The 19,582-nt window shown below is 38.4% G+C and overlaps 1 protein-coding gene across 1 annotated transcript in view; it reads left to right on the forward strand.

Moving 5' to 3' along the window:
- Positions 1–4,516, forward strand: part of LOC112076185 (mucin-1-like) — an 8,027-nt gene extending 3,511 nt beyond the window's left edge. The window contains exons 4-7 of the mRNA XM_024143051.2: positions 2,030–2,322; positions 3,371–3,429; positions 3,523–3,656; positions 3,786–4,516. Of these exons, the coding sequence (XP_023998819.1) occupies positions 2,030–2,322; positions 3,371–3,429; positions 3,523–3,656; positions 3,786–3,889 (590 nt within the window). The 3' untranslated portion in view covers positions 3,890–4,516. The remainder of the gene's footprint in view (positions 1–2,029; positions 2,323–3,370; positions 3,430–3,522; positions 3,657–3,785) is intronic.
- Positions 4,517–19,582: the final 15,066 nt, after the last annotated feature.

Genomic DNA, 19,582 nt, shown 5'->3' on the forward strand with positions numbered 1-19,582 from the left:
AATCTAAAACAAAAATCCAGAAAATCACATGTATGATTTTTAAGTAATTCATTTGCATTTTATGCATGACATAAGTATTTGATCACCTACCAACCAGTAAGAATTCCGGTCTCACAGACCTGTTAGTTTTCTTTAAGAAGCCCTCCTGTCTCCACTCATTACCTGTATTAACTGCACCTGTTTGAACTCGTTACCTGTATAAAAGACACCTGCACACACTCAATCAAACAGACTCCAACCTCTCCACAATGGCCAGACCAGAGGCTGTGTAAGGACATCAGGGATAAAATTGTAGACCTGCACAAGGCTGGATGGGCTACAGGACAATAGGCAAGCAGCTTGGTGAGAAGGCAACAACTGTTGGCGCAATTATTAGAAAATGAAGAAAATAGAAGAAGTTCAAGATGATGGTCAATCACCCTCGGTCTGGGGCTCCATGCAAGATCTCACCTCGTGGGCATCAATGATCATGAGGAAGGTGAGGATCAGCCCAGAACTACACGGCAGGACCTGGTCAATGACCTGAAGAGAGCTGGGACACTAGTCTCAAAGAAAACCATTAGAAACACACTACGCCGTCATGGATTAAAATCCTGCAGCGCACACAAGGTCCCCCTGCTCAAGCAGGGGCATGTCGGCCCGTCTGAAGTTTGCCAATGACCATCTGGATGATCCAGAGAAGGAATGGGAGAAGGTCATGTGGTCTGATGATTCAAAACTAGAGCTTTTTGGTCTAAACTCACTCGCCGTGTTTGGAGGAAGAAGAAGGATGAGTACAACCCCAAGAACACCATCCCAACCGTGAAGCGACGGTGGAATTAATTACTTAAAAATCATACAATGTGATTTTCGGGATTTTTGTTTTAGATTCCGTCTCTCACAGTTGAAGTGTACCTATGATAAAAATTACAGACCTCTACATGCTTTGTAAGTAGGAAAATCGGCAAAATCGGCAGTGTATCAAATACTTGTTCTCCCCACTGTATATATTCACGCCTGTATGTCTTGTTGTCTCTTTGTTGAAAACTTTGGTCTGTCTGCTGGAGAGTCGGTCAACAGAAATTCTCTGGCTGTGTCCACCAGAGATCTAAGTCTTTCATAGTTGTAGCTCTGTTATAATGGATACGTCAGACATACCAATGGTTGTTTGATAGGGAAATGTTCTCCAGAATGAATCTTTCAGAGTACCATTCGGTCGTTTGATTGTGAAATGTTCTCCTCTCGTCTTCGCTCGAGTTTCCTAGTCTATTTCACATATACAGCTGCAGACTGTGAATGTGTAGTCTTTAGTTTTGTAGATTTCTTAACCATTCATGACGTCCGGTTCAACACTGTCTGCCTGCTTGTTCTATAGAGTAGTTGCGATTTCAACTTGGGGAGTCCCGTCCCTGCGTTTTCTTGACTAATTGTACATTTTGTCACGAGGGGGTTTTATGCACTCGGGGGAAAAGGGGTGTTCCCTCCTTTTGTCGTAATGTCTGTGCTTACGTGGGCATGGCCACTGACTTGGTTAAGACTTCATATGAAAAACAATTCTCTAATTTAGAAGGCTAACATCACATTACATCTTCTCACAAATAGTTTCATATTTAATCATATCAGTTACCCAAAATGTGGGTGTGACCCTGACAACTGGGAAATATATACATTGAAAGAAACAGTTATATTGTTATTCTGTCCTTCATGAGCTCCCAAAACACAGCTGATCTGACCCATCATCTCATATTTTTATAAAGTTATTCTATAATATTCTACTGTATCTTAGTCTATGCCACTCTGACATTGCTCACCCATATATTTATATATTCTTAATTCCATTCGTTACTTAGATTTGTGTGTTTTCGGAATATGTTGTGAAATTGTTAGATATTACTTGTTAGATATTGCTGCACTGTCGGAACCAGAAGCACAAGCATTTCTCTACACACATAGTAACATCTGCTAAACACGTGTATGTGACCAATAAAATTGTATTTTATTTGATTTATTGCAATATGTAAACATTGCATTGAATGTTGCAATTTTGCAGGTGCTACTACAATGACTAGTGCAACCACCTCCGCTGCAACAACTGCTGCTCCAACTGCAGCTCTGACCACCACCACTCTGGCAGATGTCACCACGACCCCTCCAGCAGTGGCCAAAACCACCACCACCGCTGTTCCGGCAGCAGCCACCACCACTGTTGCACCAACTGGCCCTCCATCTTCTAGTGAAGGAACCCTGCTTCTTCGGTTCAGTCTCAATCAAATGTTCACCTTGGATCTTGCCAACCCGTCCTCTTCAGCATTCAAGACTCTGGCTGGCAAAGTGGTCTTGGAGGTAAGTATCCAGATCCCCTTTCATCAATACACACCACACCAAAGAGACTGAGTATGAGTGGGCATCCTATTGTTAGATAGAACCAAAGATTATTCAGTACGAAGATGTCGTACTCTGGGACCTCCCCATTGAGAACAATGTCCTGACTATTTTTACGGTCTTCTTAGTGGACATGGGCCCTTGTACCTGCCTATCAGCTATTATGGGCAACAGAGAGTACAATGTGCACAACATGGGAAACATTTACAGTTTTGCATGTCAGTAATCAAGTCATTAAGATATACACCTTTTAAATGAAGAAATACAGCCAGTGTGATGCATTTTGCATCATATGAAGCAAACGCAGCACCTGCTGTGTTTCTGTATTTTGAAGGTTAAATATCTTAAAAATGTGATTGCTGACATGCAAACATTTTTGGAAGTATTTCAACAATGGACTAACGAAACAAATACCAAAAGACAGTTTTTGAGTGGCGTTTTCCTAACTTTGACATTTTGAGCAACTACGAAATTTGATGTTGTATAGCAAGTCAGCACTCATGTATAGCATGACACATTCCGTTAAATGTTAAGGTTTTGGATAGGGTTAAAACAGTAAATTTAGGCATTCATTCTGAAAGGTTAAGTTAACGGTTAATGTTTGGGATAGAGTTGAAACAAAAAATAAAAAACTAGTGCCTACAACTGGTATTGAACAACCTTCGAATCCAGAGTCATGGGATTATGGGATTTCTCAACATCCTTAGTACATGGACAGGCATCCAATTTTAAAGTCAATTGTGAGCATCTGTCGGGATTGCTTCTGTGACATCAAAGTGTTATTTATTAAAAATCCTCAACATCTCATCTTTCAGAACACATCAAGTCCTCTTGATTTACACCATTCCCCTCTCTCAGACAAAAAACAGCTAAAGTATCCCAATTAGCAAAAGGGTCTGGGGCACCTTCTTGTAACGCTTGGTGTTTTGACTGTGAGTTCTGGCCCTGTTTTAATTTTTACGCAACTTATGTTAAGCTTTGGTAATCATATTTTAATATTTCAATGCAGGTGAACAAGATTTTTGCTAGAACCCCAAGTTTCCTTCGTTCCATTGTCAACTCATTCAAGTAAGTATGAATTCTCATTACCGACTGACTTAAAAACTTTGATGATGACAGTGATGATAGTGATTTCTGTGGGTTGTCCATTTTCTTTCCTAGGAATGGATCTGTAGTTACCAACATGACTCTCGTGTTCAGAAACAAATCTTCGGTTCCAAGCGCATGCAGCGCACAGGCAACTTTCACCATCAGTCCCACCTCCCTGAACATCCTACCAGGCAGCGTCAATGTTGGTATGTATTAATCGTCACCATACAACTACACATCTGTATGAGCAAAGTCAACATTTGAACAGAAACATGAAAAGACAATCCACTTCCATCATTCACTGAACCATATCTCTATTTTTCCTACTTTTTCAGAGTCATCAGTCAATTCAGGAAGTGCTCCAAGACCCACTGCCTTCTGTCTGGCTTTCCTGCCTCTCACATTGGCACTGCTAATGGTACAGTTGCTGGCTAACTAATAGCCTGTGTCATAGCTCCTGTGGCATTGGTTTCACCAATGAACGGTTTTCCAGCTCTCATAGAGACAGCCTTAAGATTAAGGAACTGCTTTGGCAGAAGAATGCACAATGGATTGTGCCTGTGTCAATTGGCAAAATAGATATGTATTTCATGTACATTCCCCCAAGTCCACACACAAACAAAAACACACCCAATTGTACTTTTTGATGTCAAGTATGATATTTGTGACGTTCCTTAAGAATTCATATAGTAGCTTATGCTTATAGCTTATGAATATTAAATGCATATATATTTTCTTTCAAGTGACTGTATTTATACTGAAGCATATAGGCTCTAAAAGACATTACTTATTTATTTGCATCTTGCACACAGCAGCTTGCACATGTTTTATCTGTTAGATTAATATGGAAAATAACTGAAAGATTAGAAAACCTTTCCTACATCATGTGACACCCAAATCATATTGTATAATTTTTTTGTTGTTATTTTGTTATTTGATCATAGTTGCATTTTTAATTATTAACTGCTTGTAACTACTTTATATCTCCATTTAAATTCACCAAGAACAAATACCTTTATGATATTTACTTTTAGTTATTTTGGGCATAACACTGAAGTGTGTCAAAGGGGCTGAGGAACTATTGCTGACCACTGCACTGTTTTAAAAACATTGTAACTTCTTATCTTGGTAATATTCAATCCAATATGTAAAACTCGTAGAAGTACATTTTCTTCATTACTGTTTTAATATAATTATATTTTGGGTCATGTAATTGGGTGAAAAATGTATTAATACATTTACAGTATGAGTTACCATGTGAGTAACAATTTACAAACCTGCACCCCAAATTATGTTATGAACAGTAATCCTATATTTATACTGAACAAAAATATAAATGCAACATGTTAAGTGTTAGTCCCATGTGTTGGGTTCTGAGAATATGAAATGTTACTTATTCATGTCACTGATGGAGTGCTAAGCTTTAGGGTCTACACCAGAAGTTAAGGGTTATAGGAGGAAGGTATATAGTGTGTGCAACTAAGCTTGGAATGTGTTGAGTGCAGGGAAGTGATAACATGTGGCAGACATTGATAAGGGGAGAAGGGTGGAGATCTTTGAAACTAACAATGTCACTGAGGGAGAGTGGGTAATGTATAACCTTTACATTATGTCAAGATATGTTATTGTTAGCCATCAGGGATCCTCTGGGCGGAGAAGAGACACAGTCTGGTATCAATAACCATGACAGCCTTGAGTTGGGGATGAGTGAGCACTTTGGGGTAGAGGTCAGGTCAGATGAAGTGAGGAAGAACAGAAATCACTAAGGTTCTGTCTAGTAACAGGGATGCATTGGCTGTTCAGTTGTGGAGGAGGAGACAGCTTAGGAGAAGGGGTTAAATATCAGTGCTTGCGTGAAATGTATTTTTTGTCTGAATTACAGCTGTAACGACCCTTTGGGAAGAATTAAACTTGGTTAAGCTTCTCTAGTGTCCGTGAGTTAGGTTCTAGTTTTTCATAGTAAATAACACATGTTTCATGAGCTGAAATAAAAGATCCCAGAAGTGTTCCATAAGCAAAAAAGCTAATTTTTCTCAAATGTTGTGCATACATTTGTTTACATCCCTGTTAGTGAGCATTTCTCCTTTGCCAAGATAATCCACCCCCCCATAACAGGTGTGGCATATGAACACTTTACATGTTGCATTTATACATTTGTTCAGTATACCTGTCCATCTATCTATTTATGTATTTATTTATCATTAAATAAACTTTGAATGAAACATTAAATAAACTTTTTTCTTTCTTTCAGAAAGTAGTGTTCCAATTTATAAACGCAGTAGAAAATGGTGACTTGCACTCAACATTGAGAAATACCAGTTCATATTCTGAGTGATACCATCAACAGGAATAATACTTAAAGTTAATTTAAAAAATGTGTGAGGTGTTGCAATGTGGTTATTCAAATTATAAAATACCTAATGCAACAAACGGAGTACAAAACTGAAGGGGATATCAATGACAGCAGGGGAAAGTGTGTAGATAGATCCATATGTCCAAGATCGGAAAATCCAGCACGTAACAGCATGATTTAGTGGAAATTCATTGGAAAAGACCATGAATCCATCAAAAACATAAAAGATGAGTGGTTAATAAGGAAGAAATGAGAAGCCCATATTGTCATACACTGCTCACACACTGCATGAGCACTATACTATTGCTTCTGAGCACTACAGATATAGATCTCTTATTCAAAACCAAAAACGCAATATATATATATATATATACAGTGGAGGAGAAGAAGTATTTGAAACACTGCCGATTTTGCAGGTTTTCCTACTTACAAAGCATGTAGAGGTCTGTAATTTTTATCATAGGTACACTTCAACTGTGAGAGACGGAATCTAAAACATAAACATAAACATAATAATCATACAATGTGATTTTCTGGATTTTTGTTTTAGGTTCCGTCTCTCACAGTTGAAGTGTACCTATGATAAAAAAATTACAGACCTCTACATGCTTTGTAAGTAGGAAAACCTGCAAAATCGGCAGTGTTTCAAATACTTGTTCTCCCCACTGTATCTATATTTGCAAACCTCCATCAAGCTCCTTAATTAATGGCATGAAATTGTCTCTTTTTAAGTTTCATACTGTCCTTTATTGTCTTTTATTCATTATTCAAGTGTTAGTTGTTTGTTATTTGCTTGTTAATATTTGCATATTGTAGTATCAATCACTCCACAAAATAAGTTTCCTCAAATGAAAATAAAGTTATTTATAAAGTAAAAATAACTTATTTATGAAGTAAAATACTCATTTATTAATTACATTCTAATAATCTGACTTTGACAACACACTTAAAATAATATTCATGTGGTTTTCTTTTTTACTTGAATATAATTATTGCTGTACTCTACCTCACAGGTTCAGCAAACCTGAAAAACAAAAAATAAAATGTCATATTTTATTATGAAGTATATGAAGGATATGAAGTTGAGCAAAAAATACTGTATGAAAGAAATAATGCAAATAGTGAGCTGTAATATATGCCTACAAAAATGTAACAATTATATTTTGTCATGACTCTCGCTGTTAGGTGAGAATCATAGGTGCCAGATCAGCTCGGCACAGGGTTGACAAATTCCCCTCTCTCTCTCTCTGCCACATCAGTTTTATGACTTAACAACAGGATCGTAAATACCTGGCAGAAACCCTTCCTTCTGCTCTGCGGTATTGAGTTAAACAATAATTTGTGTGTAGAGAGAGACTCTGTCCTAAATACTTTAACATCAATAGATTGGACATTGAAACAATATTTCTAACATAAAAAATGTGGGAAATGGTCGGGAGGAACTTAAAGAACAAACATTTCAGATCAGTTCTTGTTCTATGATATCATTAAAGACGTTATAACGAAAACATTGTACATTTCAGAGATACATTTCACTATGTTTATGTCAGAGTTATATCTAAATGTTGTAAAACTTGTATGATTAAATATGAAGGTATTTGTGAGAATATGAAATGTGATTTTAGCCTTCTAAATGAGATAACTGTTTTTCATGTAACGTTTTACCTAGTCAGTAACCACTCCCACGTGAGCACTGACATTATGCCAAAAGGATGGAACTGCCCTTTTTCCCAGAGTGTTTATAAAAGGACTCCTAACGTAATTTACATTAGACCAGACAGCTTGGAGCGGTGGCTACTCGGCTGAGAAATGGTTTAATTGGGATAGGGGGCAGCATTTTCACTTTTGGATGAATTGGTGCCCATAGTGAACTCCCTCCTACTCTGTCCCATATGATAATATATGCATATTATAATTACAATTACTATTGAATAGAAAACACTCTGAAGTTTCTAAAACTGTTTGAATTATGTCTGTGAGTATAACATAACTCATATGGCAGGCAAACTTCCAAACAGGAAGTGAGAATTCTGAGAAGGGTCGATATGAAAGTCATCGCCTATTCAATTCAATGTAATATATGGATCTGTTTGCACTTCCTACGCCTCCACTAGATGTCAACAGTCAGTAGAACGTGGAATGAAGACTCTAGTGTGATGTGGGGCCGGATGGGAGCTATTTGAGTCAGTGGTCTGGCAGAATGCTAGTTCCTGGTCATGCGCGCTAGTCATGGAATGGCCATGTGTGCCATTACTTATACAGACATGAAGAAATGCTCCGGTTGGAACGTTATTGGATATATATGATAACAACATCCTGAAGATTGATTCTCTACTAAGTTTGACCAGTTTATTCGACTTGTAATATAACTTTTTGAAGTTTTCGTCCGACGTTTGCCTGCATCAGCGCCAGTGTTTGGACACGTGTACTACACATGCTAGCTAAAGTTGCTAATTGGACATAAGTAATGGATAGAACTTATAGAACTAAACAACGATTTATTGTGGAACTAGGATTCCTGGTATTGCATTCTGATGAAGATAATCAAAGGTAAGGGAATATTTATGATGTAATTGCGTATTTCTGTTGAATCCAACATGGCGGAGAAATTTTGTTAAATCTGAGCGCCGTCTCAGATTATTGCATGGTGTGAATTTTACTAATGTTTAAAAATAATCTGACACAGAGGTTGCATTAAGAACAAGTGTATCTTTAATTATATGTAAAACATGTATCTTTCATCAAAGTTTATGATGAGTATTTCTGTTATTTGACGTGGCTCTCTGTAATTACTCCGGATATTTTGGAGGCATTTCTGAACATGGCGCCAATGTAAACCGAGATTTGTGGATATAAATATGCACATTATCGAACAAAACATAAATGTATTGGTAACATGATGTCCTATGAGTGTCATCTGATGAAGATTATCAAAGGTTAGTGATTAATTGTATCTCTATTTCTGCTTTTGTTGACTATCTTTGGCTGGAAAAATGGCTGTGTGTTTTTGGATTTGGTGGTGATCTAACATAAATATATGTTGTGTTTTCGCTGTAAAACATTTAAAAAATCTGACACAGTTGTTGCATTAAGAACAAGTGTATCTTAATTATATGTAAAACATGAATCTTTCATCAAAGTTTATGATGAGTATTTCTGTTATTTGACGTGGCCTCTCGTAATTACTCCGGATATTTTGGAGGCATTTCTGAACATGGTGCCAATGTACCGAGATTTGTGGATATCAATATGCACATTATCGAACAAAACATAAATGTATTGTGTAACATGATGTCCTATGAGTGTCATCTGATGAAGATTATCAAAGGTTAGTGATTAATGTATCTCTATTTCTGCTTTTGTGTGAGTATCTTTGGCTGGGAAAAATGGCTGTGTGTTTTTTGGATTTGGTGGTGATCTAACATAAATATATGTTGTGTTTTCGCTGTAAAACATTTTAAAAATCGGACACGATGGGTAGATTAACAAGATATTTATCTTTCATTTGCTGTATTGGACTTGTTAATGTGTGAAAGTTCCATATTTCAAAAAAATATTTTTGAATTTCGCACGCTGCCTTTTCAGCGCAATGTTGGGGGGGGTTCCGCTAGCGGAACGTGTGTCCTAGAAAGGTTAACTTCTTATGGCTGCAATCCTGAAATCTCATAATTAAAATTCCTCAGACATACATGTGTCTTATACCATTTTAAAGGTAATCTTGTTGTTAATCCCACCAAAGTGTCCGATTTCAAATATGCTTTTCAGGGAAAGCACTTCAAACGATTATGTTAGGTCACACCAAACCACAATAAGCACAGCCATTTTCCCAGCGAAAGTGAGCAGTCACAAAAAGCACAAATAGAGATAAAATTAATCACTAACCTTTGATGATCTTCATCAGATGACACTCATAGGACTTCATGTTACACAATACATGTATGTTTTGTTTGATAAAGTTCATATTTATATAAAAAAATCTGTGTTTACAATGGCGCGTTACATTCACTAGTTCCAAAAACATCAAGTGATTTTGCATAGCCACATCGTTTCAACAGAAATACTCATCATAAATGTAGATGATGATACACATGGAATTATAGATATACCTCTCCTAAATGCGTTTTCCAATTCATTTTTATTATATCATTTCCTTTTTTTGCATGAAATATATATTGATGTTTGAATTATTTATTTTATACAATCTTTTTGCTCATCTTTATCAAGGGTAAAAATAATGGTGGAGGGGACTGTCTCTCAACTGAAGAATTAAGTTATTGCCATGTGGCTCTGCTTTTAGAGGATTGTGGGTAACTTAAAAAACATTTCATTTAAAAAACTCCTACAATGTTGTATGCTTGTTTTTGTAGAATGAAAAGTATATTTCTATATTATTACTAAGTAGCATCATATGGGGTGTAAGGGATTATGATGAACAAATATCAAAACTTTTGGGCAAATTGACGTTCAATGATGAGACCAACAATTCTCACCATCAGTAAACCTCTTGATTATTGCCTCTTCCTTCCACCCAAGAAAACTATATGGACAGAAAGGAGCAGAAGCTCTGAGCTGTCACATCAGGCCCATGTGTACAACTTCTAACGAGGCAATTGTAGCATCCTGTAGTGGAGCGGGTCGATAGCTTCAAGTTCCTCGAAGTCCACATCACTAAGGACCTTTCATAGTCCAGACATATCAACACAGTCATGAAGAGGGCATGACAAGGCCTCTTACCCCTCAGGAGGCTGATAAGATTTGGCACAGGATCACAGATCCTCAAAAATGTATACAGCTGCACCATTGAGAGCATCTTGACTGGCTGCATCACCGCTTGGTATGGTAACAACTTGGCATCCGACCGTAAAGGTGCGATAGAGGGTAGTACGTTAGGCCCAGTAGATCACTGGGGCCGAGTTTTCTTGACCTCTGTTACAGGCGGTGTCAGAAGAAAGTCCTAAAAAGTAATAGACTGTTCTCTCTGCTACCGCACGCCAAGCGATTCCTTCTTTTCATTCTATCATTTAGGTTAGTATTGTGGAGTAACTAAAATGTTGTTGATCCATCCTCAGTTTTCTCACAACTATGAAACTCTGTAACTGTTTTAATAAGGATCGGACACATTTTAAAAAACATTTAGCCTAAAATGACATACCCAAATCTAACCCAAATCTGAAGCAAAGATATGCACACATCTATCAATCGGTCCCTTCTTTGTGATATCCAATTGGTACTAACGATCTTGTGTCATCACTGCAACTACACTACAGACTCGGGAGAGGCAAATGTTGAGAGTCCTCCGAAATACAATCCTGCTTCTTGTCACACCACTCGCTTAACCCGGAAGCCAGCCGCACCAATGTGTCAGAGAAAACACTGTCCAACTGACGACAAGTCAGCTCGAAGGCACCTGGTCCACTACCAGTAGTCACTAGAGTATCATGACAAAAGGAAATCCCGGCTGGCCAAAACCTCCCCTAACCCACACAATGCTGGGCCAATTGTGCGTCGCCCCATGGATCTCCCGGTCACAGCCGGCTGTGACACAGCCTGGAATCAAACCCAGGGCTCTTGTGGTACCACAGCATTGAGATTTAGTGCATTAGACCGCTGCACCGCTCGGGAGGCCAATTGGTGCCCTTCTTCGCGAGGCATTAAAAAACTCTCTGGTCTTTCTGGTTGAATCTGTGCTTGAAATTCACTACTTGATTGAAGGACCTTACAGATAATTGTATGTGTGGGGTAAAGAGATGGTGTAGTCATTCAACAATCATGTTAACCACTATTATCACAGTCCATGATATTTATTATGTGATTTGTAAAGCAAATTTTTACTCCTGAATTTATTTAGGCTTTCCATATAAAAAGGGATTAAATACTTATTGATTCCACAGCTTTAAATGTTTATTAATGTAAAACATTTTCTACAAACAAAATTCCACTTTGACATTATTGACTATTGTTTGTAGATCAGTGACATAAAATCTACATGTAATCATTTTTAAACTGTAACAGTGACTGCACAATGCCACAAAGAAAAAGTTACAGACTTGTTGAAGAAGCCATGGGTTGGCTGCACGGCCCTTTATAGTTCAATTACTTCTAAAATTGAGCTTGGTAAATACAAAGATGTAGGACTGATCTGGGCTTTATTGTGTATGTCTGTAAACCTATTCCCATACGGTGTGACAGAAATACATGACTAAGAATTAAAGAGAGAGTTAGAACCAGATCAGTTAACCAGAGGGTTAGAACCACATCAGTTAAAGACACCTAGGGTTGGAACCACATCAGAGAGAGGGTTAGAAACACATTAGTTAAAGAAAGAGACAAAACCATATCAGAGAGAGGCTTAGAACTTCATCACAGAGAGGGTTAGAACCAGATCAGTTAAAGAGAGGGTTAGAACCACATTAGTTAAAGAGAGCGTTAGAACCACTTCAGTTAAAGTGAGGGTTAGAACCACATCAGTTAAAGTGAGGGTTAGAACCACATCAGTTAAAGAGAATGTTAGAACCACATCAGTTAAAGAGAGGGTTAGAACCACATCAGTTAAAGTGAGGGTTAGAACCACATCAGTTAAAGAGAGGGTTAGAACCACATCAGTTAAAGAGAGGGTTAGAACCACATCAGTTAAAGAGAGGGTTAGAACCACATCAGTTAAAGAGAGGGTTTAGAAACACATCAGTTAAAGAGAGGGTTAGAAACCACATCAGTTAAAGAGAGGGTTAGAACCACATCAGTTAAAGAGAGGGTTAGAACTTCAATCCGTTAAAGTGAGGGTTAGAACACATCAGTTAAAGAGAGGGTTAGAACCACATCCGTTAATGTGAGGGTTAGAACCACATCAGTTAAAGAGAGGTTAGAACCAGATCAGTTCTGGTCATTTGTGCCGTATGTAGCAAACGTATAATCTCTCTCTCTCTCTCTCTCTCTCTCTCTCTCTCTCTCTCTCTCTCTCTCTCTCTCTCTCTCTCTCTCTCTCTCTCTCTTCTCTCTCTCTCTCTCTCCTTCTCTCTCTCTCTCTCTCTCCTCTTCTCTCTCTCTCTCTCTCTCTCTCTTCTCTCCTCTCTCCTCTCCTCTCCTCTCTCCTCGTCCTCTCCACTCTCTCCGTCTCCTCTCTCCTCCTCCCTCTCCTCCCGTCTCGCTCCATCTCTCCTTATCCCTCCTTACTCTCTTCTCTCTTCCCTCCTCTCCTCCCGCTCTATCTCTCTCCCACCCATCTCATTTTCTATCTCTCTTTCACTGAAAGTCATTTATGTTATGTAATTTCAATACTTTTTTATCTCTTTGATACATAAAGTATCTTAGGCTACCTGGCTTCTTGGCAACACTGGTAGCAGGTAGCACTGCCACCGTACCAGACAATACAATTATAACCACTTGAGATAAGGAAACAGGACAGAATGACTGTTAATCTAACAAATGTTGTTTAATTTTTAGGTCACACTCTGCGTTGTGTGTTTGCACAGCCTTTCTTGAATTTTTTTTGAGACCTTTCAAAGCTGCTTTTATTGTAGAATCATTTCTACCTTTCGGCACATGGCTACGACAACTGCACCGAGCTTCATTATTTGTTTGTTTTTTCTGACCACACTCTTCCTGCATGCACTGAAGTATCCACCTACAGGGTGGAGCCAATAGGGTGGTGGGAGGAGGGGGAGGGGAGGGGCTTAACAGGATGCAAGTGGTTCTGAGACACTTTTGGAGGATGTGCTTCTGGCGTTTTGGGGATTGGATGCTTTGTGTGTTTCTGGGTGGTGTTTGCTACTGTTTGCCTTGTGATGATGTTTATAGAACACGGAAGTTGGTCGCTTACTTTCACATGTATTCAGAAAATATGTGTCAGACCTATTATTCAAGATGGGTTTGAGACGAGAATTTGTTATGTTGTTGTTTTGAAAACAGTTTTTATCATCATAATTGGGATTTTCATAGTTCTCATTGTTATTGATACATCAAGAGGTTTTAGCCTTTGGGAATGGTTTTAGAATGACAGTCCCAGGTACTAGGGTTTGAGTCCCAGTCAGGGTACCCCTGTGAATAACTACATTCATGTATTAATGTTCTGGCTGAGTTTTAGTCAAAATCCATTTTTCAGAGGTATAGTTCTGACATATTTCATAATTGATGGGCTAGCTGAATTACACTGAGTAGACCAAACATTTTTAGACCAAACATCAATATTGAGTTGCATCTAGGGCTGTGGCGTCATACAATTTTGTCAGCCGGTGAATGTAAAGCAAATAACTTCCGGTGTCACAGTAATTGACCAATAATTAACATAGACACATTTAGCATCTCCTGGCATTCACGCATAGCCTACAAGCCTCTGGTGCAGACCTTTTGAAAATCTACATTTGAAAATAAATAATCCATGTAATATAGCCTACACCATCACAATAAATCTATTATTAATTTTAGACAGATCTAAAGAAACATGATATGAAGAAAATGTAGTCTATTTCAGAATAACAGAATAGCATACTCTGTTGTCCTTATGTTAGGCCCTGATCTGGCTATGCCATATGGCTGTGGACTACACTAGTTAATTTAGCAGACACGGCTGCTTAGAATTCTGTGACATTGTTTTATATTACTTAATAGTATGAAGAATACAATTGAAAATAGCTGAATAAAATAGTAGGAATATTTTTTCCAAACTAATTGAGTTCTGTGTTGAGCATTTAACAAAGAAACAGGTACTCCTATATGCTTCATTTAAAGTTATTCATGTAACTTTTGTTGTGACACAAACGTTGGACTATATGTTTAGATTTTTTTATACATGCTAAGGCTGCATGATGTGACTTTAATGATGATTTTAATGATGATTGTAATGATGAAATGCAAATTATTACTTAAAAATCATACAATGTGATTTTCTGGATTTTTGTTTTAGATTCCGTCTCTCACAGTTGAAGTGTACCTATGATAAAAATGACAGACCTCTACATGCTTTGTAAGTAGGAAAACCTGCACAATCGGCAGTGTTTCAAATACTTGTTCTCCCCACTGTAGGCCGAGACAACAAGAAGACACAGTGGCAGAATAAGTTCAACCACACCGTTGTTTTATCATAAAACTGGATAGCAACCTCTGTTCAGTGAAGTCCAAAAATAATATTTCATTTACAGTAACAGACAGTTAGTTACATGACCTACAGCATTGTCAAGCAAGTTTAAATGTTTTTCGACATTTTCGGAGCACTAAACAACTATTGATTTAGAACGACAGAGAGTTACCGCTGTCGCAAAGAAAACAGGAACTGCCTCCACTATTCCAGCACCATTTCAACTTCAAATGTTCAACATCATCAAATCACCCCTGCTTAGTCTAATACAGTGAAACCTAAAAGATATCAAAAACATTTGAATCCAATCAAAGTAAGCTAAATATGATGTGGTTGTCCATGGTTCTGATTCCATGGTTCTGCGCGTGTGTGTGCGTGTGCACATTCGTGCATGTTCATGCAAGTAGAAAAACATGCTGACACCCTACTTGTAGAGAAACGCCAATGCTATCCTTCTCTCTTTAATGTTGACGAAACGGTCTATCACACTGTTATACAGTACACACTTGTATTTATTTTTGTCCTAGGCTACCTGGCTAAAATACTTGCTCGCTAGCCTAACTCCCATCCATGGGCAATGTTAGCTAGTTAATGATAGCCTTCTACATCTAGCTATTTATTGACCTTCCATCCTCTCAGGCCAGGGGCACAATAATTTATGAATTAATGGTTGGATCAGAATCACCGTAATAATCATCGACCAGTACAGAGAAGTAAGTAAAACAAGAAGTCCAAATCCCTATCTCCATCCATGGCTAATTTAGGAAAGGGACAATTTTAGCTAGCTAGCTAGCCACCGGAGGATAACAAAACAACGAGATGCAACAATTCAAGTGTTTTTGTCAATGACGTAAGCGGTCAATGTGATTTGATAGGAGTGACGCCAAAATCCAAGCTGGTGTCACGCCTTGATCTGTTTCACCTGTTCTTGTGCTTGTCTCCACCACCCTCCAGGTGTCGCCCATCTTCCCCATTATCCCCTGGGTACTTATACCTGTGCCACTTTATTTTGTGGTGTGCCAGGATCATTCACAGTTGAGCGCTCTCAGTTTAGCTCAACACTAATTGCCGCATTTTTTATACTATTTTTTGAGATGCTCGCTGGCTTCCCTTCCCTGCAATGCTACGGGAGGCAACAATGTCACACGTGTTTGGAGATAGAGGGGCGCTGCTTCGTTTGCTTGGATGAATTTCTCCTGTGAGATACATTCAGCCTCTTGCGAATTGAAAGAAAATTACGAAACAGAGAGACAAAATATATTTTTCTATTATTTATTTATTTATTTGTGTACATTTTTTGGGGAAGCCTGGCGTCCCTTGGCGTCAATGAATACACGCCACGGACAGGTGTATAAAATCGAGCACACAGCCATGAAATCTCCTTAAACAATCTTACTAAAGAGCTCATTGACTTTCAAAGTGGCACCGTAACATTTCTGGTCAACTGTAAGGGCTTCTAGTGTGAAGTGGAAATGTCTAGGAGCAACAACGGCTCATCCGCAAAGTGGTAGGCCACACAATGTTACAGAACGGGACTGCCAAGTGCTGAAGCGCGTAGCACGTAAAAATCATCTTTCCACGTTTGCAACACTCCCTACTGAGTTCCAAACTGCCTCTGGAAGCAATGTCAGCACAATAACTGTTTATCGGGAGCTTCATGAAATGGGTTTTCATGGCCGAGCAGCCACACACAAGCCTAAGATCTCCACGCGCAATGCCAAGCATCGGCTGGAGTGATGTAAAGCTCGCCGCCATTGGACTCTGGAGCAGTGAAAGAAAAGCACATTTTTTGGTCCATTAAAATGACATCAAATTGATCAGATTGATTTACAGTGTAGACATTGTTAATGTTGTAAATGACTATTGTAGCTGGAAATGGCAGATTTTTTATGGAATATCTACAAAGGCGTACAGAGGCCCATTATCAGCAACCATCACTCCTATGTTCCAATGGCACGTTGTGTTAGCTAATACAAGTTTATCATTTTAAAAGGCTAATTGATCATTAGAAATCCCTTTTGCAGTTATGTTAGCTCAGCTGAAAACTGTTGTTCTGATAAAAGAATAAATAAAACTGTCCTTCTTTAGACTAGTTGTGTATCTGGAGCATCAGCATTTGTGGGTTCGAATACAGGCTCAAAATGGCCTGAAACAAAGAATTTCTACTGAAACTCATCAGTCTATACTTGTTCTGAGAAATGAAGGCTATCCTATGTGAGAAATTGGCAAGAAACTGAAGATCTCGTACAACGCTGTGTACTACTCCCTTCACAGAACAGTGCAAACTGGCCCTAACCAGAATAAAAAGAGGAGTGGGAGGCCCTGGTGCACAACTGAGCAAGAGGACAAGTACATTAGAGTGTCTAGTTTGAGAAACAGAGTCTAGGGAAACTGTAAATTATCTAATGAATGCAACATCATCTAAAAATCATTTTTTATCCAAATCATTGAAATTAATGATCACAAACGTTTAAATAATAACAGTGGGTCTAGTTATATGTGATAACAATGTATATGTGAGCAGTGAAATAACTATTGGTTTCCATTTGTGGTGACTGCTGACTGACATTAGGGATGAGATTAAATAGATCCTGGAATTTAGCCTGGTCTGGAGCAGGCTAGCTCCACAGAATAAATCTCCATGGTAATTTATACCATAACATATCCTCCTGCCCCATCCATCTTTAGTGCAACCGGATTACGGATCAATTGAGCACAGGATCACCAAAGATATCCGGCTTAATCCTTATCCTAGTTTTGTGCAACAGGCCCTGACCTTAGAGATCCTTTTTATGTCTCTGTTTTGGTTGGTCAGGCGTGAGTTTGGGTGGGCATTCTATGTCTGGTGTTCTATGTTGTCCTTGTGTATTTCTGTGTGTTTGGCCTGGTATGGTTCTCAATGAGGCAGCTGTCTTTCATTGTCTTTGATTGAGAATCATATTTAGGTAGCCTGTTTCCAACCTGTGTTTGTGGGTGGTTGTTTCCTGTTTAGTGTTTGTTTCACCTTTCAGGACTGTTCGTTTGTCGTGTTTGTTTGTTTTGTTTAGTGTTGGTATTGGATTAAAGAATATGAACACTTACCACGCTGCACCTTGGTCCTCTTCTTCTCCTCCAGACGACAAGCGTTACAAACGTGTAGTGATCAAAAACGAACTCTTCCACATATTCAGCAGGGAGTTCTGCCGTTTTGCCATTCCCCACCCCAGTACCACTATTCCCACGGCTAAGCTTTTAACTTCTAGTTGCACACAATCCCAGATCGGGAGCACCTCATCGTAAAAAAGCTGACTAGCATAGCCTAGCATAGCGCCACAAGTAAATACTAGCACTAAATATCATGAAATCACAAGTCCAAGACACCAGATGAAAGATACACATCTTGTGAATCCGAGCCATCATTTCTGATTTTTAAAATGTTTTACAGGGAAGACACAATATGTATTTCTATTAGCTAACCACGATAGCAAAAGACACATACTTTTTTCCCACCATTTTTTTTACTGCATAGGTAGCTATCAAATGTCGAAAATAAGATATAAATAGTCACTACCAAGAACAATTTCATCAGATGACAGTCGATAACATATTTTGTTATAGCATATGTTTTTTGAAATTGCATATTAGGTATAAATCACAGTTTACATTGCAGCTGCAATCTGAAATAGCGCGAAGCGCCAAATAATTACAGAGACCACGTCAAATAACTAATATCATCATAAAACATTTCTGAAAATACACAGCATACAGCAAATGAAAGACGAACATCTTGTGATCAGCAATATTTCAGATTTTTTAAGTGTTCACAGCGAAAACACAATATACATTATATTAGCTTACACATAGCCAGAAACACAAGCCATTTACGCAGCAAAGGTTAGCGATCGTAAAAACCACAAAAGATATATAATTTTTGACTAACCTTCATAAACTTCTTCAGATGACAGTCCTGTAACATACATATTACACAATGCATATAGGTTTTGTTCGAAAATGTGCATATGTAGCGGCACAAGTGGTTTACAATGTGATTAGTAGCCAAACTTCAAGCAATCTGTCCGGCGCCATCTTGGAGAGGCACCTAATCTAATCAATAACTATTCATAAACTTGACTAAAAAATACAGTTTGGACAGCAAATGAAAGATACATTAGTTCTTAATGCAACCGCTGTGTTAGATTTTTAAAATTAACGTTACTACGACATACAGCGTGCGCTAAAGCGAGACCGCACCGAAATTCATGGCGGAATTATTGTTTAACATTTTTCAACATAAATACGAATTAACAGCATAAAGACTTCTTACTATTTGAATCTTGGGCAAGGTGTCCTTTGTCGAACAATCGTCTTTTGGTTGAAAGATGTCCTCTTCTCCTGTAGAATTAGCAGCTAACGCTAGCCATGTGCCGGAGAGGTGTCCAACTCGCGATAGGCGTGACAAAGAAATTCCAGAAAATCGCAATAAACTGATATAAACTGCTATAAGTCGGTTTAAATTAACTACCTCATGAAGTTTTAAGACAAAAATCTAATTAAATCAGAGCCGGAGATATAGAACTGCTAAACGAAAGCTTTTCAGGACGCCATGGTGATGTCCCTCCTGCGTCAGGCCCCCCGTTGAAAAGGTCGGACCTTCCGTTCCAAGAGCTTTTATAGTGCCCAGATGGTGCAATCCACTCCATTCAAATTCTCACCGCTTACTGACATCTAGG

The sequence above is a fragment of the Salvelinus sp. IW2-2015 genome, unplaced genomic scaffold, assembly GCF_002910315.2.
Source record: "Salvelinus sp. IW2-2015 unplaced genomic scaffold, ASM291031v2 Un_scaffold3614, whole genome shotgun sequence".
Classification (NCBI taxonomy): domain Eukaryota; kingdom Metazoa; phylum Chordata; class Actinopteri; order Salmoniformes; family Salmonidae; genus Salvelinus; species Salvelinus sp. IW2-2015.